This window comes from Trichoderma aggressivum (assembly GCF_033847375.1).
Source record: "Trichoderma aggressivum f. europaeum strain CBS 100526 chromosome Unknown scaffold_035, whole genome shotgun sequence".
NCBI lineage: Eukaryota > Fungi > Ascomycota > Sordariomycetes > Hypocreales > Hypocreaceae > Trichoderma > Trichoderma aggressivum.
This window is the reverse complement of record NW_026946401.1, coordinates 189,521-215,252: the sequence shown is the minus strand read 5'-3', so window position 1 is coordinate 215,252 and position 25,732 is coordinate 189,521. Positions and strand designations below refer to the sequence as shown.

General features: G+C 45.9%; 8 protein-coding genes across 8 annotated transcripts; 4 read left to right on the top strand and 4 right to left on the bottom strand.

Annotated features, from left to right (window-relative positions):
• Positions 1-983: 983 nt before the first annotated feature.
• Positions 984-3,332, bottom strand: Triagg1_7724 (transcriptional regulator family: Fungal Specific TF; the record flags this gene model as incomplete). The annotated part of the gene is made up of 2 exons (XM_062902491.1): positions 984-2,723; positions 2,787-3,332. 2 exons carry the CDS (start codon positions 3,330-3,332, stop codon positions 984-986), a joined length of 2,286 nt encoding a protein of 761 aa, XP_062753310.1.
• Positions 3,333-4,057: 725 nt separating this feature from the next.
• Triagg1_7723 (uncharacterized protein) lies at positions 4,058-4,678 on the top strand (the record flags this gene model as incomplete). Its single annotated transcript, XM_062902490.1, has 1 exon — positions 4,058-4,678. One exon carries the CDS (start codon positions 4,058-4,060, stop codon positions 4,676-4,678), a length of 621 nt encoding a protein of 206 aa, XP_062753309.1.
• A 5,536-nt stretch (positions 4,679-10,214) lies between these two features.
• Triagg1_7722 (uncharacterized protein) lies at positions 10,215-11,225 on the top strand (the record flags this gene model as incomplete). Its single annotated transcript, XM_062902489.1, has 1 exon — positions 10,215-11,225. One exon carries the CDS (start codon positions 10,215-10,217, stop codon positions 11,223-11,225), a length of 1,011 nt encoding a protein of 336 aa, XP_062753308.1.
• An 881-nt stretch (positions 11,226-12,106) lies between these two features.
• Positions 12,107-12,882, bottom strand: Triagg1_7721 (uncharacterized protein; the record flags this gene model as incomplete). The annotated part of the gene is made up of 3 exons (XM_062902488.1): positions 12,107-12,145; positions 12,211-12,735; positions 12,799-12,882. The coding sequence occupies 3 exons, from the start codon at positions 12,880-12,882 to the stop codon at positions 12,107-12,109; spliced, it is 648 nt and encodes a 215-aa protein (XP_062753307.1).
• Positions 12,883-17,915: 5,033 nt separating this feature from the next.
• On the top strand, positions 17,916-18,592 carry Triagg1_7720 (uncharacterized protein; the record flags this gene model as incomplete). The annotated part of the gene is made up of 3 exons (XM_062902487.1): positions 17,916-17,990; positions 18,045-18,522; positions 18,585-18,592. 3 exons carry the CDS (start codon positions 17,916-17,918, stop codon positions 18,590-18,592), a joined length of 561 nt encoding a protein of 186 aa, XP_062753306.1.
• A 493-nt stretch (positions 18,593-19,085) lies between these two features.
• Triagg1_7719 (CAZyme family CE15) lies at positions 19,086-20,524 on the bottom strand (the record flags this gene model as incomplete). The annotated part of the gene is made up of 2 exons (XM_062902486.1): positions 19,086-20,395; positions 20,452-20,524. 2 exons carry the CDS (start codon positions 20,522-20,524, stop codon positions 19,086-19,088), a joined length of 1,383 nt encoding a protein of 460 aa, XP_062753305.1.
• Positions 20,525-22,661: 2,137 nt separating this feature from the next.
• On the top strand, positions 22,662-24,103 carry Triagg1_7718 (CAZyme family GH30; the record flags this gene model as incomplete). Its single annotated transcript, XM_062902485.1, has 2 exons — positions 22,662-23,101; positions 23,167-24,103. 2 exons carry the CDS (start codon positions 22,662-22,664, stop codon positions 24,101-24,103), a joined length of 1,377 nt encoding a protein of 458 aa, XP_062753304.1.
• A 313-nt stretch (positions 24,104-24,416) lies between these two features.
• On the bottom strand, positions 24,417-25,553 carry Triagg1_7717 (uncharacterized protein; the record flags this gene model as incomplete). The annotated part of the gene is made up of 1 exon (XM_062902483.1): positions 24,417-25,553. One exon carries the CDS (start codon positions 25,551-25,553, stop codon positions 24,417-24,419), a length of 1,137 nt encoding a protein of 378 aa, XP_062753303.1.
• Positions 25,554-25,732: the final 179 nt, after the last annotated feature.

Here is a 25,732-nt window from a genome sequence, read left to right as displayed (position 1 = left end):
TATTGGGGTAAAATCAATGCGCGAGCTGTTATACAGCGCATTTCATGCTGACGTTAAGCTAGGGACACTTCGCGTTGCCTAAACCAAACACTGTGGGATAATCAGCAAGCCGAGCGGCTGCGAGCAACAGAAGAAGCCATGTTTACAAGGCAGTATTGTATTCACCCACCCAACGTGGAACTATATGCGCAGTGATACCATGATTCCAAAAGTTGTGACGAGAATAGTGTGTGTGTAAAGAGTGAGGAGGTAATGTTCGGAGTCGGCCAGCTTCTTTGCGGGGTTAAGCGAAACAACCGCACGAATTAAAAGGCTCAACTATCAGTGAAGTGCCCCTCAGGCGATGGGAAGATCGCTCTCTTGCCGCTGAGAATTTGAACTGATCTGCAAGCCAAGATGCTTCCCCACCTTGCATGGTATACCCCAGACATAAACACACGATCCCATGACCGGATTGTCTCTGAGTTGATTGGCAAATTGCTCAGCTGATGAAGGCTCTGATCAATGCATGACGTCTCTTCTACACCCGGCTGCATGAAGGGCATCATCGTGTCACCGATTACTATGGGATGCTCGCGATCCTCTGGGAGACGAGGGCGTGTAACATGAGCAGCAAGTTTTCTTGAAATGGGCTAAAAACCGTCAAAAGTTCTTCTCAACGCGTCATATGAGCACTTATTATACGAAGCCAGAATGATAAAATGGATGTGATGTCTGATTTCAACCTATTATCTACGGTGAATGAAATAACCAGAGTTCACATTTCCACTGTTCGCATCACAATTGAATACTGACTGCAGCATCTGTTTTACGGTCATGGTAATTGACATTGGCCAAGACTCGACTTTTCTGTTCCATTCTGAATAATTCCTTTGTCTACAAAAGTATGGTTACATGAGAAAACTGCAGATCTCGTTAAGCACCGGTCCACCTATACGAGTGGTGGGTGGAAGAAAAGCCTGTGGGTAGTATCTTCATCTTCATTATTTCCAAAATAAGGTCTTGGATGCATCCGTCCCCAGAGAAATATCCCAATTCATGGCGCCTGGGATTGCATCATGGCCTTGGTTGGGGAATTCCAGATCGTAAATCCACTGATGATAGATGCCCGGTATTTCCTGGTGTGCGGAGAACCCTGATGCACTCAGGCCATCTAGTGCTGCGTTGTCGATGAAATTTCCAGCCAGTAAGACTTCGCCCCCTACTCCTCCGATTGCCGTTCCTGGCTCGTCTTGCGTTGTTGTATCTGTTACTTCTACTTGCGGTACTTGAGCAATATTTTCCTTTGGTGGAGAGTTTCGCGATCTAGCAGCACGAGCTTTTCCTATCAGCCTACGCAGGGGCTTATACGCATCGCAAGATGTTTCGTCAATTTCTGACAACCCCTTTGGATTGGCGCCGCTTCTGTTATAGGAAGTGCTCGAAAGTCTGAGGCCCAGACGGAGAGTGGCATCTACTGCATTCCAAGCCCTTTCTACTTCTGCGCTGTCCGAGCGAACGCACAAAGCGGAGAGTAAAAACGTAAGTGCGTACCACTGAATATATGTCTCGCACAGCCATCTCCATTTCCGAGTCTTCTTTTCCGTATTCAAGGACAGCCAATATTCGAGAATAGTGATAGAGGAAGTGAATAGTCGATCCTGCGTCTCTCGAGGCAGCTCTGCGTAGCCGGCACGACGCAAAGATGGATGGTGTGCAACAAGTCGCATTTTTGTAAAGACAATTTGCGCAATGGTATAGATGTACCAAGAGAAAGGATCTGACAAGTCGCAGTATTTTAAATAGAGCTCTTCAAGTCGCTGTTGGCTTTCAGAGACTTGCTTCATCTTTTCTGCAAGATCCTGGTCTTTATTACCTTTCTCCAGAGAACTAGTAAAGGCGTATTGGAGTCGTCGAAACAAACTTGTTGCCTCGAAACGAACAAGACTGAAACTCATTTCCGTGAGACCAACCCTAGGCTGAGGAGGCTCCTTCATTTGTACAGCCAAGTCTGTATCGTTGATGTTCAGCGGTATGTAAGTATCGGCGCCACTATGTGGAAGCGTAGCATCATGGCCAGAGTCTTCACAGGCGCGAGAGTCGAGGACACATATACTCCACCACAACCTCCGTCTCATCTCTACCGTAAATGGAGATAGGTTGAAGTGGGTGCCGTCGCGGTGAATGCCAGCATTCTGAGCAAGACGAACTACCAGAGCAGTGAGGCTCCACATGAGTCGAATGCTGCAATGGTTCCGTAGACTCATTAGAAAGATGACGAAGGCTTGCAGAACTATTAATTCGTCCGTTTCGAGGAACTTTGCTCGTGCTAGTGCTTGCTCAGTCGCGAATTTATACGTGTCGATGAGATCGCCCTTGTGACTGCCGAAGATTTCACAGCATTCATCCTCGGAAAGACTCTCCACGGCGGAAAAGTATATCGAGAATATGAGCGCCTCAAGGCCTTTCGGTATGCCAATCGGTTGCTTGATAGCTTGAAGAATGATCGGCTCAGTTGTAGGGATGTGTAAAACTTTGATAAGGCGGTCACAATTTTCCTTGAATAGACGCCAATAGAGCAATGCGTGTTGCAGGGGCGGATGCAAGCCTGACAAGGACTGATGTTGAGCACCGATTCCAAATATAAAACTTTGATTGGTAACTCCAACTTGCAAAGAATCAGGTGTGTTCCACACCTTTGGATCATCTGGTAGTTCCATCAACAAACTCTTGAGATCATCTACCTGATGAAGGGGGGTCGAATTAGGTCAAATTTCCATGAAAATCGATCGCGATAAGTTACATACCTCTTCATCCAAGCTTGCCCAGAAGCTACTGCTGATGTATCTACTACGTCCATCTCCGACCGCCAGTCTGCCAAGCTCTGTTCCCAGTTCGGTAATGGCATCGTTTTGTGTTCCTCTGTTGTTGGTCGGGCTAGATCGACGTGTGGCATCTCTCCCTTCTCTGGCGGCATTCGCACGGGCTTCTGTGGTCTTAGGAGATTGCTGTGTTGCGCCTTGGTTGTAATTGTCTCGCAGGTGACCAATGACTCCCTCGAGATGTTGGAGCCTCTCAAGCATACCCTGAGTGGTCTTTGGCCTGGTTGAAGGCCGTCTCGGCACAAACAAGCAATCAGCACTAGCTTTGCGACAATTAACACAAGGGTACACTCTGTCGCATTTCTTCTTCTTCTTCCGACACGATAAGCAAGAGTACGGATTCAATTGTGGGTGTCCATCATATGATTCGGTTCCCCGGCCACCAGTTCGCGGGGAACCTGGCTCATCGGCTTTGGTGGGCTGGGCAATCTGTGCGGAACTCATTTCGTGGGCTTCGTGGGTTTCTTCCATGGTTGTCTCGAAAGAAAATGCTGATTCACAGTTAGTTGCAGGTTGTCGGCCTTTTCGGAGTGCGATGTTCTTTAGGAACAGCCTTACAAGAGCCAAGTTGAGAACCGACCTTGCCACACAACTTTTCCGGGGCGGAGTCTTGGCAAACGCCGCCAAACACATTTGCTGGTGTTTGTGGAGATCTGCTAAGCCGAAAATCACAGTGGCTTGCTTGAGTGAGTTTAAGCTCGCCTTCTATTGTGAAGACCTTTCCGTTACCCCGCCTAGTTGCGAGTAGTTTCTTAGGTCATCAAAAATGTTGGTTATATAAACAATAACTCTTGATTTGAAACGGCATTGGTTGGTTTGATTAAGGTTCTCTCGTAATCTGCCTAGCGTTGCGTTGGAAACCAATCACAAGAGTCTCTTGAGTGAGTTGAAAACAGTCTTAGTTAACTTCATGATGATCATGTCAATTAGCTTCAATTAATTGTGAAGAATGAAACAATTTAATCCCTCGACCATGTTGTCTATTAAAGTGCCATAATCTCTCAATCAGTTTGCCAAAGCCTTCATTAAAATTAAATCGACTTATTTCCTCACCACCACGCAGCTCTACTCCCTCCTCTACTTGGGCTACCCACCTATATCCCCATCAACTTCAGCAACACGATTCGGAGTAGTCACTGTTCAATTAACCTTATATTTTGGATTCTATCACATTTTAACCCATCCCATTATACATAATGGCTGAGAGTTCCTACCGAGGTCGCCTAACGCGAGACAATGCCGTTTTGCTCATTGTGGATCATCAAGTCGGCCTCTACACTGGAGTTCGCGACATTGATACCCTAGAGCTTAAGCACAACATATTGGGTCTGACAAAGGCCGCTGTAGCCCTGAAAATTCCCGTGGTTGTTACCACAACGACAGAGAGCATGTGGGGACCTTTGATTCCAGAACTCCAGGAAGTGCTACCTGGTACCGAACGAATTGAACGCACAACTGTCAATGCCTGGGATGATGAGCGTGTTGTTGCGGCTGTGAAGGCTACGGGTCGGAAGAATTTGATTGTCACTGGTATTTCGACCGATGTATGCTTAGCGTTTCCGGCAATGGCCGCTCTTGCAGACAACTATACGACTTATGCCGTTGTAGATGCCTCGGGTAGCTTTACGAAGCGACAAGCGGAGATGGGTGTCCTCCGTATGACTCAAGCCGGTGTCATTCCTGTCTGTTATTCCAATGTCGCTGTTGAGATCCTGGCAGATAATGCTGCTGCCGAATCAGCTGAGGTTTATGCCGCTCTGGGTATGCCATTTGCTGGGCTGGTATATGGGTTACAACAATACTTCTCGATCAACTAGCATGGAAGTGCGTCTAGGTCTAGGATAGAGCACAATAGCGATAAGTCTTACAGATAGTCGGGAAACACTAAAATTGAGTTGAATACTATTTGTAATATGATTACGTATGGAAGTAGTAATATACAACAATGCTAAAAAAAATGACACTATATGAGTCATCTTGACTACAATTCTTTACAGTGCGCCAAACTTGAGAACGCTACTGCGATATGTAGACAGACCGAGACAATGGCTGGTATCTACTATTGCGTTTCTCTAATTAGGAATAAAATCCTAATAGTGCGTGTGTTCAATCCTCCAAAGGAGTCTAGACGGAGATGTTCGTATACCCCATTTTGTAACTGAGATTTCTGCATATTGGTTCTGGATATCACCCCCTGCATAATGAGTGGACTATCATTTGTTGCCATCTTTTGTGTATTGTACTTGTAAGCTGAACTTGTTAGTGATATCAGTAAAGCACATTCACTGACCGTAGGTATCTTGGCGAATACAATAATAAACGTAAACAGATAGATTCCAGTGCTATACTGCGTACTATGTACAATAGGGAATCGCCCTGCTGTGCATCCATCGGGTGAATGTTGTGATCTCTTTCAACATATACTTGGACTTGCTATTGCTAAATCTAGCATTGCGAGGATGATTAGTTCAAGCTTGGCGTGAGACTTGATAATATGGCATTTTAATATTGGGTCCTGTGCCCACCTTGTGATATTGCTAGCCTCGTTCGATATCCTTGGTATGCTGCCAAGCACTCCATCTACATGTGTAAGCTGCTGTCAGTGAGATCTTTTTATAGCGAGTAAAACAACACAACAAGAATGTATATCCGATCATATCTTAGCCTCCTAAATCACCAGAAAATAAGCCTCATTGCTGCGAAGATTGTGTTTTACTAAATCACCCAAAGAATCTACGATAATCACATTGAGGACAACTAGACATAGCCTCATATCTAGAAGCTTATTATTCTGTCGGACCAGATGGATTGATAGGCATATCCCGGAAAATGCAATGCTCGTATTCTGATGAATACAACAAAACTATATGTATGTCGATATGAAGCCAAGGGACCAGTCACCCACAGGCTCGAGAATAAGGTTTTAAGCATAAATGGAGCTAAATACCGTAGATCCATATACACGATGCTGAACTGTTGCTCTCATATTTTCAGAATCTTACATCACCTTTTCTCGGAGTATATTCTCGCATGCAGTCCGTTTATCTAGAGTCCAGTTCGTAATGGCTCTAGCTTAGCGTAAATAATGACATTAATGTCCTTGTTTGGTTGCAGGCATTTGAGCAGGCGGCAGTCATTCGAGACATCCAGCACAATCGACGCTACTTTCTTCCACTAGTTGCAATTCCGGTGGTTAACAAACTAAGCGTCGCTTGTCTATAATAAAAACTCCTAGCTATTCTTCTATAATACTTTCCCATGCAAGGTGTTTTGCTGTATATTGCAGATTTCATTCTTTTGCTTCACCGTTTCTTTTCCATTCACCAAAGTCTTATGCTGAGATTGACACCTACATACCGAAAGTCTGCGAAACGCGTGTACGCGCTAATACCCGAATGGGTGCTTGCAGACATCTCGCACGTTTGGTATAGCTTCTGCCAATTCACGTAGATCCCGTACTGTTATGCATGCTCGTTATGTGCAAGAAGTTTTTATTCTATTTCTATTTTTTCTTCTTCTGCTTGAATCAATTAAACTGAAAGTTGAAAGTGTAAGATTTTGTATTTCATCTGTTTGGTGTGCATTGAAGACACAGTAGAGCAAGCCTTTGATGTGGATTTAACAGCTACGTTTGTTGTGATGCTCACACAAAGCTAGATAGAAGTGGACATACGAATGACTCGAAACCTTGAAGCCCAAACGGAAAAAGTTGCTTAGCATTAGGTAATCGCCCTATCTATGCCCTATTAAGCGCCGTCTTATACAGGTGAGCGAGAGCTTCCTATTTTAGATTTCGTACACCCTACGGGGTTACCTGTGGGTGCACCTTATTAAAGAGTTGTCTTATATCAGCTTAGTTACCGGCTGGTACCCAAAGGGTCCCAAAGCACAATGCTAGCGAATACTCGGTCAGCATTTCGGAGTCCACGAAGCACTAACGTATAGAGGGCCCCGGTTCTAAGACCTCGACGATTTGTTGTATAGAGCCATGTCTCATATTTCGCTCCAATGATATCCCTTTCGTAAACTGGGTCCTTTTTTTATAACATATCTCTTCCCGGCTCATGACCGGGACCCCTGTAATCTCGCCCTTAAGAGGCTCTTTCATAAGGCCCCTCTGTAAGTCATTTTCAAACTTCGTATTACGGGCCAATCCGAACTTCACAACTGTGTCAGTGGGCTTCTAAACACCTGGTCATAGTTGCAACAACGAGGCAAACTACGTCTCGCATACCGAAAGGATTCTTACCAGCCCTACGAACGCAGTTGCGCTAGATCATATCCAGCTAGTAATCTTGTAACCCGTATAAAGTTCTATTGGGCTTCATCATTGCCGCCCTTGAATATTAAACGTATGATGTTTCCTCAGCGATATAAATGTTGCTTGGCGGAAGGAAATCAGAGTCGCAGACCCAACTTGGGAATAATCTTGACACCGCATATTCCCTAGCCTGAAGCACGGTTCATCGTTCACTTAAATCCTTGAAGATGCCTTTGCGCAAACATACGAAGCCTCCACCAAGATTCACTTTTGTGACTCCAGAATTTGAGGGCAACCAAATGAGATGGTTGAAGACTCATTCAGATGCAACAAGAAGCCACGCCGCATATTGGAGTGGGCCTGCAAAACGTCGATGGCAAGCCGGCAAAGAGAGCAACAAAAAGGAGGATAGCGCCAGCGCTCGAGGGACCTTTGCAGATGAGCGCTCTTACCCACACGCCGCCCAAGTTGAGCCTCGCCGTTCAGCTGCTCGGAATCTCCAATACCATGGGCCAACAGCGGCGACGGACAAAAAGACTTTACCCTCGAGAGGAAATCATTCGACGCTCCGCCATATCGAGCCCACTGATTCACGATGTCCCCAGGCTCTCCCGCCCGGTTGGAAAGAGACGAGCTCTCTTTCAGTCGACTTGAAGGTTCTCAAATTCTATAACGAAGACTTTATGAGAAAGTTTGTCATGGTCGACAATGCCGACAGCGCTCTAATTTTCACCAGCTGCCTGCTACTTGGCTACGCTTATCACCTGGCATTGACAGGACAGGGGACCATGACGATACTACTAGAATTGAAGAGCCAGGTTATACGCCACCTGACAGCGAAGATGAATAATTCAGATGGACTGCTTAGTCCCCGATGCCTCATTGCAATATTGGCTCTGGGAGCTCCAATTGTCTGTCTCGTATCTAGAGACTTACCAAGATGCCTCAGAATTGGAGAATCTATCAACATGATCTTAGATGGAGATTGTCTATGCAGTGAAGAAACGGCAGGAATCGCGCGGACCTCACTCAACGAACAGGTTGTTCACCGGCAAGCATTACGCAGACTGTTCCTGAAAGCTAGGATCAACTTCCAAGATTCAGAAAGCGTCGCATTACTGCAGTATATCTCTAACTACATGAACATGTACGTATCTTTCAGCTTTTCTGTATACCAGTTGTTTTCTAACGAAGCTGTCAGATTGATAGCTATCGAGGCCGCTGATTATCTACGCACTCCTCCGTCGGAGACTGAGAAACTATTTCCACCTACCACCCCGCATCAGGGATACACTGTACCGGAGCAATGGAGATCACCTCTTACACCCCTTACTTCTCAATGGCCCGAAGAGTCATCTACGGTGTACATTGAGACCCGAATGCTGTTGCTTACGGCACTAATGCAGAAGTGGCTCGCGACATTCCTTGACGAAAACGATCAGTTATTACCTCTCACATATGAGTTGTTACAAAAACGCGCAGATCTTCGTGAAATGATTGAGAGTTTTGCGCCGGCAACAATAACGTCACATGTTGAAGAAGAGGCGATGTACGAATGCTGCCGACTCGTCGCTTCGATGCTGTTAGCCGCTGAAGGGCTACGCATCCCAATCCATGCTGCAGCAAAGCATGTGGAAATTAAACTTAACCTTACACAATCGTTTCGGCAGACAGATCTCACAAATCTCTGGGGCAGGCACAAAGGTTTGCTGTTTTGGGTCGCCGCAACATGTCAGTTCGCAACAGCGAGCCAGTGCTCTCCTTTACTATGTACAACGCTTCTTGCACGATTAGTTCAGGAGCTCTCGATGTCAAATATTCACACTGAGATAGCCGTTTGCTCTTTGAGAAGACTAAAGCAGTTCGAAAGCTTGTGCTGCTATCAAGAGACTTATTATAAATAAATACTACAAATCTTTGGTTTCGATATTCTGAATAGAGAGTCATACCATGACTATTGCACATATATAGCTTGATTTCATCCTATGCATTTGTTTTAAGGTATAGAAGGCGTCTCTCTTCACTACTAGGTACTAATAAGATTTAATCTAGGTACTAAGAAATATTATTATTTTTCCTAAACTCGCAAAGATTTCCATTTTCTCTCATGACGATCAGCATTTAAAGTAGTGATCACATTTCGCAACTCTTCGGTAGTAACAGTGGGGTACTTGATTAGGAGACTAACTGAATCGGTAAACCCATCCTTGGAGATTGGATATGATAGATGCATGAAGTAATATTTTAGTGTCCAGGGCTGATGGCTTGAAACTTTAACCTCTCTCTCTTAACTGGTGGGCTACCTGAAACCCTGGCAAGCCTGGCTACCCCATGATAAGGGCCGAATGATTCCGCCCAACAGAGGACTACGGTACGTATTTGTCACATTTAATCGAGATGTGAAAAGGAGCTCCAGATGATGATTTCATACCCCCGCACCACACAGACTTCACTGGCGGTACTTGGTTCACGTGTTGTTATAGTTTCGGCTAATTACCTATCTCATAAGAGAGAGACCGATAAGTACAAGTCTGCTCCAGATCTATTCCAAGTAAGAGATATTCCAAATAGGAGAAAAGTCGTCTAGTAATCACTACTTTGTCAGCCTCTCCAGAAGGGGAAGACGACGGGGGCGGGGAGGAATGCATAGCAGAATATTTGTATACATAAAAAATTCTTCGTGGTGAAGTGCTAGCAGGGAAATAGATAAACTTTATATTACAGACCGTCGACCACATTCTTCTTCTTGCTCTTGGCGCGGCCACTACGACGTATGAATGACAGCATGTGCTATGCACGTCGCTGGTTTAGTATCGAATTTGTATTAGCGGGATGATTAAAAATGCCGTGTTGTTATAGTAAAAATGTCGTGTCGTTATAGTATGCTTAGTTCTAGAGTAGCTATCAGCCTCAGGCCGTTAGACTGATCTAGCTCAAAGTTGCAGGCACGGCTGCTTCGGAGTATAAGAGCCTGAAGAGGTGCTTCCTAGATTCTCTTGGAACAAACAACACGGGGTTAAGAACTTAGAGATAATTCTATGCTTAATTTGACAACCTGAATTTGATCCTGTCCTTCATACAATTCTTTTAAAATGGTTATCCTCATTACCGGAAGCACTGGTTACCTTGGTGGCCATTTGGTCAATGAAGCATTGAAACGAGGTCACAGTGTTCGCGCCGTTGTGCGAACGGAGTCATCGTTCAAGAAGCTTGCTGGGCAATTCCCCCAACACGCATCGAAGCTATCACATGTCGTCGTATCTGATTTCACCGTCCCGGAGGCGTTCGAGGGTGCGTTCGAGGACGTGGACGGTGTGATCCATTCCGCCTCTCCATTCAACCTGGAACCAAAGAACAACGAAGAAGATCTTCTTAAACCTGCTATTAAGGGCTCTGTAGCTATGCTCGATGCCGCATTACGCTACGGTAAAGATGTCAAGCGTGTAGTTGTTACATCTTCTCACGCCTCCGTCGCCGACACCTCCAAAGGATTGCGACCTGGTTATGTGTACAACGAGAAGGACTGGAATCCTACAACCTACGAACAGGCTGCTGACCAAGCCACCGATGGTGTGACGGCCTACTGTGCTTCAAAGGCTCTGGCTGAGCGCGCCGTGTGGAAGTGGGCTGAAGAGCACAAAGATGCCCCATTCGATGTCGTTACAATCACTCCGCCGTGGATCTTTGGGCCGTATGTTACGGAGCTGACATCCACAGCTCATTTAAGTGAAAGCGTCCGATTGGTTTACAATCTTCTAGGAGCCAAGGAAGTGCCAGCGTTCGATTTTGGTGGATATGCAGATGTCCGCGAAGTCAGTGCTGCCCACTTGCTTGCCCTTGAAGTGCCTGCCGCTGGTGGACAACGTTTCTGGGTCGGACAGCCTCTCCGATGGCAGGCTGTGGTCGACGTCGGGCGAGAGGAGTTTCCAGAGTTAAAATCGAGGTTGCCAGAAGGAAAACCGGGATGGAGAGAAGATGCTTATGGTGTGGATGGCAGTAAGGCGGAAAGAGTGTTGGGTCTCAAGTATCTCACATTCAAGGAGACTGTCAGAGATACCTTTGCTCAGCTACTATCCGCGGAACGGGCTGAAGCTGCAGCATAACTTGGTTGTAGTCCAGGGTATTACCGGTATCCAAGGTTCAATAAAAAGTTGTTGCTTGCTGATGTCTCCTAAACTTATTCCGATTTTACTCTCTGCCAAACATCAAACGCGCATGATATATAGCTCACATCGTTAGATTCATTGCTTGCCGGCAGCGCTATTACGCTAATTGATATACATGACCTTGACATGTTCTGGGGATACAATGATACCTAGAGAGGATTTAGTTAAGATGGAATGCAGGTTCCTTTACAGAGCGTCACCTGGGTGGAGAACGAGTATCTTGATTACTGATGAGTCTCTACCTCCCGTAGATTACAATTTGGGACGGAGAGGTTACGGTTTCCCAAAGAAAGGCGTATCGGAGGCACAGAGATAATAGTAAGTAATAGGGTCATGTTCGTTGCACAAACTATATCAGGTACCTGCGTCAACTCACTCTTCTCAATGCACAAATTGATGAACGAGAAATGGAGAACAAGGTACCCTGCAACGGGCTTGGTCATATGCCACTTTACGGATAATTAACACAGCGCGTTTAGATTATACAAAGAGTTCAACGGTATTAGTATTCTAGACCGTGCATCCTTTCCAAGTTCTACTTTAATGACATATCAAGCAATATTCTTAAGTCTTATTAGATAATCAGATGTCCGGAGGTGTGACATGCTTTATACAGCAAATGGCAGATCTCTGGCCTTGCCGTTTTTGTCGCAAGGTGCAAACTCCCAGCAGTCGGAGTGCTTTCCAAAATAGAACAATTTTAGAAAGAAGAAAACAATAGATGGGACTGGCGGCCAACTGCCAACTTGTTCGAACGCAACCTCGTGATTATGTACCAGAAAGGGCAAACCCACAACCTAGCAAGAGTCATCTTATAGTCAGAATTCGTTCATGTAGACAAAAGAGTCTTGGAAAGACTGTTTTATGCCCCATGACAGTAGAGGCGGACAAGTGAAGCACGACGATATCAAGATAAACTTACCATGCCATCAGCAGTCTGGGTCGCCTTTATCGCCTTTGATGCTGTATCCTTTGTCCATTTGGTCCAGTCGGTTTTATCCTGATACTTGTCAAAGGCTTTGAGAGTAAAAATCTCATCTTGCAAATGCTGCCTAAGAACAGGCATGAATGAATCTATTATACTCTTGAGCTTAGCCCCATCGTACGTTCCCGTGCCGATTTCCGCGCTCTCCAAATGAGCGTTGTACTCTTTGAGGCCCTCTTCAAAGGCGTGGTGTTGCTCGACGTTGACGTCCATGATACCTTTCTCGCCAGTGATTGCCTCAATTTCGGGAAAAAACCATTTCTCTTCCGTTTGATGATGCTCATGAAGAATGTGGCCCCATGCGTTTGCGTATCTAATGAAGGCTGGAATGCTGGCTGGCGAACGTTCCACGTTGATGCACTGGAGATAGACGCTGTTGATGCCTCTTATCAAGCAATTATGGACGGTGATCATTTCCGCGGCCATGGAGTGGTATGGTGCGACCGTCTCTCCGGGCTGGCACTGGAGTGAGCGTTATGTTTCTTCGATGACGCACTGGCGTATAATCGTATAATTTAGACTTACCTTGTATCCAAGAGATGCAATCGAAATCAATTCAAAAGGTCCGTCGGCCCACGGCCGACTGCTGTTGGTTTCTGTGCTTGTCATTACGCTGAGCACGATGAGGAAATTGATTGGTAGCTATTTTGCCGCCCGCGAGGAAAAGGAAAGATCAACAGTTAAACTATGACGAGCGAAGCTTTCAAAACGGGCTACTGGACACAGATAGATATAGAAGATGGTAACACAGTGCGCACTTGCAATCTAGATGATTGAGCCGCATGCCCCAAGTGTTCAATGTGTTCCGATTAGTTGTACAACGGCGGGACTATTGACCCTATTATCCTACGAAACAATGCTGTCTGGTCCAAGTATGCGGCTCAGCAATAGTACATACTTTTGCTAAAATCTTACAAGCAGTTATTTATGGAGTGTTGGGTGCGCTGTAGCTATCGCTAGACGAAACTACCAGTAAAAACACGGCCATTAGGCGAAGCGAAGAAATCGAAAGTGCAGCAAGCTGCGTCTGGTCTTCAGTGATTTGCTGTTGCTCTTTATGTTTGGCGATAATTTCGCTCACCAGAGTAAGCATACACGACACACAAGTCAGCACAACACGACAAATGACGTGTGATTTATGCTCTCCCCTGTAAGCTTGATTTCAGCAGATAGAAGACTTCTCCCATCTTTACACTGAATTATAAACAGACCAAAGGGGTAAACTACTTTGATGTCATCATCAACCCCTCTTCCTACATTCAAGTCAATCGTTAGGAACTATGCCGTTCCAGCTAGTTTTGAGGGAACGGATCAATTCTTTGCTGTTGGTATAAAAGAAAACGAGTTCGCTCTCAATGGATTGTGATAGATTACAAGTCCCATATCGCAGGCAGCGCAAATACCTACTCGCCTCGTTATAGGTACATGGCGCCTGAAGTAGGTTGCTGGTGTTCAACGGGGTTTTGCCCAACGTTTGCTCCGATCAGAGATGTCTTACCTGCGCGCTGCAGATGACTGCGGATGAATCACGGATACTGTGCTGAATCCTGCCGGAAAAAAAAGTGAGAAACGAACCAACTTCCCGATGGCACAGAATGACGCACGATTGGCGTCCTCAGCGACACCTATCGCGAGACCTATTGGTGCTCGACGTTCTCGTTGCGATCTATAATCACCATTCATAGAGAAGCCTGGTGTATTTTAATCAGGATGCTATCAACCTGTTGGAGCAATTGAAGTGGCTTAAAGTATCGATTCCCCGTGAGAATCAAGTTGAAAAGATGCTAGCGTAGGATTCAGTCATTCGATCAATTCGATAGGGCAAGCTCCCTCATCCTTCGGGATGCAAAGTGGAATTTCGCTCTAACGAAAAAGCTAAAGGAATCCAAAACTTAGATAGCAATATCGTCGGTGCCTTTTGAGGCTTTTGATTTACCACTACATATTTACCATCATGACAGCCGAAGACAGCGCTGCAGAAGCTGCTTCTAAGCATGTTCTGCAACAGTTGTCAGACACTGTGTATGCATGCTCATCACTGTCGCCACTGTCTAGCAGGCCTGGCAATTTTGTTTACCGCGGTGTCTTGGTTCACCCCCTCTCTGCCAAAGATGAGGCTCCTGTTCGGACCGTTATTATCAAGCATTCCACCACTTCTGCGAGCGAAGATGCCCTGAATCGCATGGCCTATCGTGTAGACGGACGAGAAGTTATTTTTCATCCAGGAGCGATATACTCATGAAAAAAGATACTAATCTTTACTACATGGTAGAACTTCGAGGAACTGTTGCTCAACTCAATCGCCCAATTTTCACCTCTTGTCGATCCATCCATTCAGATAAAGGTTCCGCGTTTGCTTTTCTTAGACCCAGCAAGTAGCATTCAAATCTTGGAAGATTTTTCTGATACCATTGGACTGAAATCCATGTTGCTTTCCGTTGAAGGCAGCAATCTTCTTCCCTCCAACCTCGAGGCCATTGGCTTTGCCTTAGGTTCGTGGGTTCGGGCGTTTCATATGTGGGCAGTAGCGCCTGAGCAAGCCGTCCTCAGAGCGCAGATGTGGCAAAGTGATCCTATGCGAAAGATCAAATATCTCTTTACCTATCATACTTTTCTAAAAGTATTAGAAACGCATCCAGAAGTTTTAGAAGGTCACAGAGATGTCTTGGAGAAAATCCGAGATAGCATATCGAAGGAGTATGAGAGACCCAGTACCGAAGAAGATGAAGACTTGGGGCTTATCCATGGGGATTTTTGGTCGGGAAAGTACGTTTTGTCTCTGAAGCTGCCTTGTATTTTATGTCCATATGTTGGATGTTTTGGTCTGACGGAGCGAGTATCAGCATTTTGGTTCCTGCCACGCCATGGCGAGAGGCTCTATTATCGGGCATATCTAACAAGCTCTTTATTATTGACTGGGAATTTGCACAATATGGGCACCGATCCAATGACATAGGACAAATCATTGGCGACCTTTATGAAAGGAAGTTATACGGTAACGTTGAAACTGTTGCGCCAGTTATGGAAGGAATCCTTCATCAGGGGGTACGGCAAGCTGAGTGAGCAAATGGCGTTTCGGGTTGCCATTTACGTGGGTGTTCATTTAATCGGGTGGTATAATCGAAGGCCCCGAATAGGTCCCAAAGTGGTTCCCTCACATGTCATCTCAGAAGGGTTGACAATTGGAAGAGATTTCATCATAAAAGGTTGGGAGAAAGACAGAGGGTACTTTGAGAACGGTGCGTTGGCGTTGTTATTCAAGAGATCGTGAACAAAACTACGAAGATTTATACGTTGCCCTTGAAATTGGAAATGACTTCTTTATGAATTGCGTTCTACAAGTCGTAACCCTAATGCGTAAAAAGTAAAGAATTAATTGCACTTGTATTAATGCTATACTGACGTTATCACGTGCGTAATTTCTTGAGTTTGTTATTTTTCGCAATTGGGTGCTTGTACCTTCCTTTGTCTTCGAAGTTCGCCAATGTTTGGCTGAGAGGCTGACGTTGTCAACCTAGAGGAGCGGTGCTTTATGGAGCAATGTGTACAAGTGTATCTTGAGATTCCCAACATAGTATAATATTATCTGGAGCCCGTTCAATTTTAGGCAGTGCTGATGTGTGCTAAAACGATCGAATGTCAGCCCGATGCCCATTTCGAATCCATCGTCTAGTGTCTTTGCGCAATTCGCACCGCGACTTTATATGCTGAAAATATGGATCGGCCACTTCCAGTTCCAGCAATCGCCGATATATTCCAGAATATGTTATTTTCAAGCTTAATGTCAACATTTCCTAGCGCTAAAGGTTTCTGTCTACAGCGCAGCCAACATCTGATGGATTTGGATCCTCGCAATGCGACATGCTGCAAGCTAATTTAGCCACTGGAAGTCAGTTTCTACATCAGAGTAATGACAAGGAAGTAAACAGACCTTTTCGTTTCGAGCGCGAGAACGAACTTACGTGGCGTTGGTGAGTAGGCAATTTTGTATAGCATCATACATTTAGACAGATAGTACTAAAGTGTATGAATAGAATAGGAGCAATGTAAAAGGTATATAAACCACCAGTTGTTGTGAGGCCTAATCTGTTTCCTCTCATAGCAATCACAACTGCAAGCCTCATCAACACTACAGAAATATCTCGTACTCGACCATGTTTCCGCGACTTCTTATACTTATTGGCTCGGCCGCGACTGTTCTCGCGACCGGTGCTTGCGGTACTGGTATTTACCATTCACCTATCGCCAAGTCATTTGTTACCATCGACCTGTTAGTTAATATTCCCGTGAATACAACCACTCCAGAAGGCGTAGTTGGTTCTGTGGGCATCCGTGGAGGTAGCATCAATGGCCAGTTTAACGGGCATCTTGTGTCGAACATCTCTTCTGAAGTTGGGCATGTGCTCCCTCTTACGAGTGGACAATTTACTGTGAATTACGAATATCTTAATACAACATATTTCTGCAGATACTAACGAGTTCAAGTCCGTTTCGAGCCAATGGATTTTGAAAACGATAATAATGAACACATTTTGGCTACACTCTCAGGTCTAACAACCTATGCCAATAATGTTCTGCATGGATTTGGCAACGCGTAATGATGTTTCGCCCGTACAGAGTAAAGTAGATGGTCTAATATTTGCTTTAGGATCCTGGCTACCGAGGCAAAAGACTTTTACTGGGTCAACTCGGCCATATTCCTCATTGAGTGGCAGGGTGATTTTAATACCGTGAAGGCTCAGTTCGAGTTTTTCCAAATTGCCACAGGCGGTCGCGTCGATGGTCAGCCTATTACTGCTTTACTCCCACCGGGTGGTAAATAAGTGGTCACGGTGCATGACAACCCTTTGATGTACACATTTCATCCAGTAACCATATTGTGTCACCATAGATGGCGATACATCTAGAACGTTTTATTCTTTGGCACAGCCATTGCAATTTTCTTTGTCAGTGGATAGCCACTGGCAAGTGGATATACATCTAGTAGAATGAATGTTGGCAAGCGTAGCATGGTTTGATCTATCGAATTTTATATTATCTGTCAACCACTCCCATTCTTGTTCAACAAACCATCCTTTCTTCGTAGGCAGCTGAATGACCAATAATATCCTAAGTAGGATCAGTACCAGACCATATTTTGCCTTAAAAAATACGTCGTGAAATCTGAAGCCCGGTAATGATAATGAAAGAGGAAGTTGATATTGGAAACCCTTCATATGTTGAAATATGTGAAAGCACCAACAAAAAGGCATAGAGATAAGTAGACTGCGATGTGGAAACAGACACCAATCTTATGTAGACCGGCCTACCACAAACAGGGTATCGCATATACCCCTCTCGTGTTTGATCTTTCCCATGCGATTGGTTGCAATTCTCTCTACTTTTAAAACTTAGGATTCACGAATCCTTCCACCGTAGAGGTGCCAAAGTTATTGGCTGCTAGTATACTTTTGGCGTCAACCACGTCTCACCCTGCATGTTTGGTCTACTCTACTAATATTCATCTAATTAACCTAGTGCTGATTGAAGTAAAGATTTATTTCATCTTTTTCGCAGAGTGGCTCACCTTGGTAATTTAATTCCATTCCACCCTCGCCTCATCATTCATCATCTCTTCATAATAGTATCTTGAGAGCTGCGACATGGCATCACCTCTCGGCAAATGGGCCGATGGCCCCCTTGAGCTCATTGAGACTCCCTCCTTTACGAAGCGTACCGTCAGCTGTACCTGATTCCCCAATGAAGCGTCAAAGTGCTGATGCGATCTCCAGGACGATCATCCGGCCCACTATGTCGCCAACGAGATGGCATTTGCCCACAACGCTATGCTTCGTGGCCTCAACGCAATCTATTTGCAGGCACCCTACATACCAAAGACTGACGTCTCCGATTTCCTCTTTTTTGTAGCCTCGTGGGCTGGTTGGGTACAACATCATCATATTCTAGAGGAGACGCGCATGTTTCCAGGCTTCGAGCGCATTCCCGGTATCAGGCCCGGGCAGCTCTCGCACAATATTGAACAACACAACCTCTTTTCCACTGGCCTCGATGATCTTAACAAGTACGCTTCAAATACAACAGAAGCCAGTTATGACGGCGGAACACTGCGTGAGCTCATTAGTAGCTTTTCTACACACATGCGTGAGCATTTAGCCGATGAAATCGACACTCTCTGGAGCCTTGAATGTTGCGAAAAGGGCCAAGAGAAAAATCTACTCCGAGTGTACAAGGACTGCGAAGCGGAAGCTGGTAAGCAAGACAAGACAGTAGTGCCGCCCATGGTTCTGGGGCTATGCGACAAAACATTTCAGGGTGGTAATAGCTGGCCTGCAATGCCTATAGGCTCGGAATACATTGTCCACTATCTGCTTGGCAGGAAACATAGAGGTGCATGGAGGTTTTTGCCGTCTGATACATTTCGAAGGCCAAGACCGTTGCCATTTTTGAGCGATGGGAGTTAGTGAGCGACGAAAGTTGAGGGACCACCTTAGCGACTGCTGCCTCTAGTTTTATAGCAAATGTTGTTCACATATGTATGGCACCCAAAGGATTGCGGCGAACCGACTGGATTGTGGATGGCTCGTCCTCTAAAATGGGTGAGCAACGTAATTTGGCCATGCACAATATTAATATACCTAGTAGGGTTTTAGGAACTCAAGAATATCGTCACTCCCTTCACTAGCAGATTTTGTTGGAACTTCGCAATTTAAATCTGTCAATTTCTGTCTTATATCACTTCAGCTAAGTTAAATGCGATGTCATAGACGTGGTGAAGCTACATCTGAAATACCCCGTCTCCCTTCAATGAGGCCTTAGGACAAGGTTGGAGTCGTCCAGTCAACCCACTGACTGGGAGAGAATGTGAAATCGCTCTGGAAGATGGCAGTGTTTGTTGACTGATTGAGCAAGAATTTTTGGACAAAAGCTGTAAGCTGAGACTGCTGGTTTGACGGGAATGCGCAGTGTGCGTGGGAGCCAATCTGTGAGTAACCAATGTTATTCGGCACGCCTAGAGCTTGCCATGCCGAACGAGCCGCCGTCATACAGCCAAAGCAACTCTGGGGGCCAAGCCAGTCAATGTTGTTGTCAATGACGAACAAGCCTCTCGGTGCTATCAGCGCTGCTAGCGAATGATGATCAAATGGCAATGTTGGCACTTGATTGACATAGCTGTTGAAAGCTGTTGCGAACCAAGGGTCTTCGCCAATGATCTCGGATGCCGTTTGAATGTTGGCTCCTTGGGATTTCAAGTAGTCTGAAATTCTCCAACAAGCAGAACCCCCCGCGCCTGATTCCTGGGGAAGCGTCAGCACGATGCGCTTCTCGAATGCCCCTGCAACCATGGCGCCCTTTCCATTTCGTGAACATCCCGTCACGCCAATTCTGGTTGTATCGATTCTTGCTGATGGCGTCAATTCAAGAGCATCAATAACACGGCTTACTCCCCATGCCCACGCAGTCATAGCGCCTGCCGAATGCCCTTTCCCATACAGATCATAGAATTTGCCCTGTCCTCGGCTGCCCGTGTTGACCTGGGCGGCAATGTTATCATTGTTGAAGTTGATCATAGCGACGCCTGCAGGTGCTGGCAGACTGCCACCTCCGTAGCCAATGATGGCGGGATAAGGTGCTGATCCAGAAGAAGGATAGGTAATAGTAACAGTAAATGATATGGATTTTCCAGAATCGCCACAGTTGATTGTCAACGTATTTCCAGAGAAAGATGCGGTAACAGTAGCAGGACGGCCTGGCAGAGTCCCAAGTTCGTAGCGCTGGATCAGCTCTGACATCTCTGCCTGACGACACAAGAATTTATCCTTTGTTGTTACTTTATCTCCATTGAACATTGTGAACAAGTCATTCAATTTTGAGTTGGCCTTCAGACTAATTGAGCCTGGCAATGCCGAGCACGTCGCCGCACCAGTAGAAGTAGCACGAGTTGTAGACGATGACGACGATGCACTCGAGACAGGTGGAGGTGTAACAGATGTGACCAGCGTGGTAGTTGGTATAGTCGATGATGCCTGTGTACTAGGAATGCATTGAGAGTAATAATCGCTGTATGATACGCAAGTTGTGCCCGCAACACAAGTTGTCGGGCCGCCCCAGCCAATTCCGCCACCTGTGACACATGTGAGCGTTTTGTACTACAAATTTTGACTGATGAAGGCCACAAACATTGTCCCCAAACTGGGGATTGCGCCTGAATTGGGATGGCCAACAGGAGGAGAGCAAAGATGCGAGCAGCCATGTTGTTTTTCTTCACCCACGAGATGTCGACTTGTTACACGGTCATTCCATGTCGTCGTTATTTGAGCGCTCTGGCATACTCATTTATATCTGCTCGCAGCCGCTCGTCCGGCGTCTGAACTCGTGAGCATTTGCACCTATATCATATTACAGCATGTTTTACAACATTCCAATATTGCTTTGCTATGAACTATTTCCACTCCCGTCGCTCGCCAAGAACATCTATATCACAAAATGAGTGATGCTCCGCAAAGCCGAGGACGGACTGATTGGAGGGAAAACGCTCTCGTCACTCGGAACGCAGAACGGATAAATAGATTCGGCTATTCAAAATAAAATACTGAATAGCAAAAATGGATCAAATATCGTATGGGGCAATATATCCTCGTGCCGATTGCTTCTCCAATGACGTTCCAACACCTGGGCGGGATGTTCCCCAGCTTTTGTATATAGAGCCTGAAAGAAAAGACCCGGTCTAGAATAAGATCTCGGCTAAATAAGGTTTTGCATCCAGAAATATTGGTATATTGCTGATGAGCCTATCACATTCGAGGACTTCCCGGTTGAGGTAGTTATAGAGAATAAAGACCAACTTCCTTTATCGGTAGCCGAGTAAAGTAACAATATTCACTATGGCGGTGAGTATGGTGTCTCTGTAGTAAGCGTCGTAGGAGTGTCCATATTACCCCAGATATGACCCCAGATATGGATACAATATTTTCCCGAAGCTTAAATTTAAGAATACTTGATACTTGGTTGTATTGAAGTGGTCATTGCGAGCCTTCATCACATGGAACGCCTATTTGATGGTCCCACTGTGTCAGGATCTGAAATATTTTGCTCATACATTGACTGGGTATTACGGTATCAAGCGTTGTCCGAGCTAGGCCCGTGACACTCTGAGCATACAGCAATTTCCATCTAGAATAGCGCTTGTTCCGTCACCTTGATGCTACTTTCTCCTCCAATTATAGCAATACCATGTATTATAAATGCAATCGGATGGCTCCTCGTAAGTCCTACTTTACTACAGTCATCAGCGCAGGCTGTGTCTACTGGTACAGTGCGTTTAAGGGATAGATGAAGTCATCCGTTATATAGCAAAATGGACAGTACGATTTTAAGTTCTTCTTCGAGAGGTTAATCTCTATGATAATACTCTCGAGAAGAGGCAAAGTTGGACTGAGCTCATATATGGCCGAACACGTTATGACTGCCATTTATATTTCCCTGGCACTATAAGGAAGAAGGCTCCCATACGATCTCGACCCAATAGAGAGACTGAAGACCAAGAACACTGAGCACTGAGTAGGATAAATATAATGAAAGCAAACAAATAAAAGAAAGCATGATTCGTCTGTCGTCTGTCCAAGGGGTCTGGAGCATATGACATGGCATCAACTGGTAGCCATTATGAGGTTACATTAGAATGGATAATATGAACGGTACTCCATAATCGGCAATACGTCTCCCGAGGTGCCGAAATGCTACTAGCAGTCTGATGGGCGTCTAGACATGAAATCACTTATGTCTTCAAAATGAACAAGCCCCTAGCATCTCCGGGATTGGTACCATCAGTGGTATTATTCCAGGCATCAGTGGAAGCACGTTTGTGAAAGACTCTGGGTTAATATTTCAGAAAATGTTAACGGTAAGGGTCCTAGTCTCCATAGAGCTACCATATCAAATCGGTTTCCACATCTCGTATGTGGAGGCTAGTTGTCTTACACGAAGTGCTTCTCTCCCCGACGTGGTATTCGGTTGATATATATAGGTTCAAGGATAATTGGAGGTACAAACGAGGTTAAAGCATGTGTCATTTAACCGTTTTATGCAGCACAAGGTATGTAACGCTGGATAAATGACCCCTCAGAAAAGTCACCTCATGTCTATTAAGAATATAACCTGCCTTCACATGATCGCGTTATGAAGCCACTGAACTTCTATGTTTCGTGAGAAGTCTAGCCGACATTAGAATGTTCCCAAAAGTACAGGGACATGTGTGGATACACGGCTATATGTAGAACGCTTCTGATATATACTGGTGACTGCTGTCCCCTCAGGACCGGCAATTCTGACTTTAGTGCATTCTGTCAGCAGGTCCTAATTCTTTCTCGTAATTCGAAAGAGACAACATAATGGCACTAAGAAACTTATTGATCGTAGCAAATATTGCTACTCTATCTGTAGCCCAAACCACTATCACAGTTAATGTCGGCACCAAATTCCAGCAGATTGATGGCTTTGGCTTTTCGCAGGCGTTTGGCCGTGCTAGTGAATTTCAGAATGCCAATGCCAATACTCAGAAACAAGCCTTGGACTATCTTTTCAGCACCAGCACTGGCGCCGGTTTCAGCATTATACGGAACCGTATCGGATCTGGAGGCTCTGGCGATAGCATCGAACCAAATAATCCCGGCTCGCCGTCCGCGACACCAAACTACATTTGGGACAACAACGACAGCGGCCAATTGTGGTTCACGAGACAGGCAGTCTCGTATGGCGTCAAAACCATATATGCTGACGCATGGGGTGCCCCTGGGTTCATGAAAACAAGCGGCTCTGACTCGTCGCCTGGGTGAGTGAGCGCTATTAACATTCTCACATGTTCAATCGAGACTGACATGGGTGATTGTGAAACAGATATCTCTGCGGCAGTACTGGTCATTCTTGTTCTTCCGGTGACTGGAGACAAGCATATGCCAACTTTCTTGTGCAATATGTCAAGTATTACGCAGCAGCAGGCTACAACGTCACCCACTTGGGATTCTTGAATGAGCCGGATTTCCAAACGTCGTACTCTCAGATGCAGATTAGTTCAAACGCTCAGGAAGCCATCTCTTTCATCCCTATTCTCTCCAACACGGTGAAGGCAGCCGGCCTCAGCACCAAGCTTACCTGCTGCGATGCAGTTGGATGGACGACACAGAGCACCTATACGACCAACTTGGTCAATGCCGGCTCAACTCAGTATCTTAGTGTGATCACCTCCCATTCGTACAGCGCAGATGCTACTTCTCCATTAAGTCAGACATCTCTACCCAAATGGAACACAGAGGGCGGTCCCAGCACGCCGTTCGTGACGACGTGGTATGGGAGTGGCGGGACCAACGAGGGCTTCACATGGGCCAACAAACTCGCTGTTGCAATGGTCAACGCACAGCTCTCAGCCTATTTGTTCTGGGAGGGCTTCGAGATTCAACAATCCCAGTCAGGCAGCCATTTGATCGATGCACTTGACAGACAGACGGCTACCCCATCGGGTATCTTCTGGGCTTTTGCCATGTGGTCGAGATATATCCGCCCGGGAGCCTTTAGAGTAGCAACATCAGGATCCATATCCAGCGTTATCATCGGCGCCTTCCAGAACACCGATGGTTCCGTCGTTGTTGTATTCACAAACAGCGGATCATCTACGCAGTCAGCGAGAGTGGCATTCACGGGGTTTTCTCCCCGTTCCGCAGCCGCATATGTCACGGACAACAGCCACACATTTGCATCCACATCTTCGGGACTTTCTGGTAGTACCATTACAGTATCTGTACCCAGTAGGGGAGTTGTCACAGTGAAATTGACTTGAGAAGGGATGGTCTGTTGGACTGTTGTCTAGAGCTTCCGGCTCCCCGCAGTAGCAGGGTTTTAATATTGAGCTCGATATTGCAACAGCCAGTGTAAAGTCATATACTTGCAGAATATTCGGGCGATGTCATATCCATTCCCCCCTCCCCTTAGAACTTAGATCAAGGTGAACTCGAGGATACCATGTAAGGCAGTAGCCCTATAACATCTAGCTCGATATTGCACACGAACAGGCATCTCTCTTAACGTTTGTTCAATCACAACTAAAGTAGAGAGCAATTGCTGAATTGAGCCGTGATTGGCAATATATAGATTTAGCTCTTTTCAATCGTTATCTTCGTATTATAACCATTCTCTAGAATATGTGTGAGTACAGAGTTCTTAACTGTTTCGACAAGATGTCCTTCGGCATCACTATCCAATCCGCCGTTAGAGAGGAAATCAACATGCACTTTCAGCTCATCAAGATCTTCATGCACTTCAAGTAGAGCCACCCCATCCGCATCTATGGTATCGATAGCTTTCTCACAGCTAGTGCGCAGGTCCTCAAGTTCCTCTTTAAGATCCTTGTTCTCTTTCTCAAGTCGCTCAACGCGCTTTGCTAGTCTATGCATCTCCTTGCGCATATAGGAAAACGCAGCCCAAACATCGTTATTATTGTTGATCTCCAATGAAGTACTTGAATCGCTAAGTCGGCGTCGCTTTTTATCATTTCTCCCTATTGAAGGGCCGACGGACGGTGGGGATTTGGAAAGTGAAGATGGTTCGAGGTCGGGAGGAGGAGGGGGTTCTAGGTCGGCGTATGACGGGGGCTCATCATTTGGCAGTGCAGACGAGTTGTGTGGCGGCGGAGGAAGGCTAATAATCTTGCCTCCCTTCCCGCCATATAGTGAAGCCAGAGCAGCTTGGGTATCAGAGTCGAGTGGTTGCAGAGTGTTTTGAGCGACAGCTTCGCGGATAGCCGACAGCTTGGCTTGAGAAACATCTCTTGCTGAAATGTAAACATCCAGAGCTGTCGATTTGCCGAGCGAACGTAGAGAATCGAAAGCTTGGCCAGATAACCGCTTCCTTGGCTGCACAGGTTCGGTTGCTGCGGTTGAAGCAACAAGATCGAGAGGTCGACGGAGATCGAAATGCAATCGGATAGCTCTACAGTTGAGTTTCTTTCGCACTATCTCGGGAACCTCTGGGTTCTCGTCGTAGTTGAACAAGGCGATGGAATGTGTGTGGATCAAGCCGATGATGTGGGATTGAGATTCGATTCCTTTCACTCTGATGGGACAATGCAGTTGAAAACATGCCGACGACGTCTCCTGGGAGAACCGGCTCTCGAACGTCACACGGCCTCGTTGCGGATCAGGGTCGACCAGATACTGCGCCGCGTCGCCCGATCTCCATTCTACGCAAGCGGGCGTCTTCAAATCGAAATCGAGGCATGGGAATGTCGACATGGTTCGTCTGTTTTGGCTCGTGGCGCACTACGTAAGCAAAACAGACGGGAACGACATACCAAATTCAAGAATCACGCGCAATAGAGGGGACGAGCTTCGCAGACAGGCGGCCTGCTCAGAGCTCCAGAAAAACCTGCGAGCCCAAGCAGATCCCTTCCCTCAGCCCCGGGTCTTCCAAA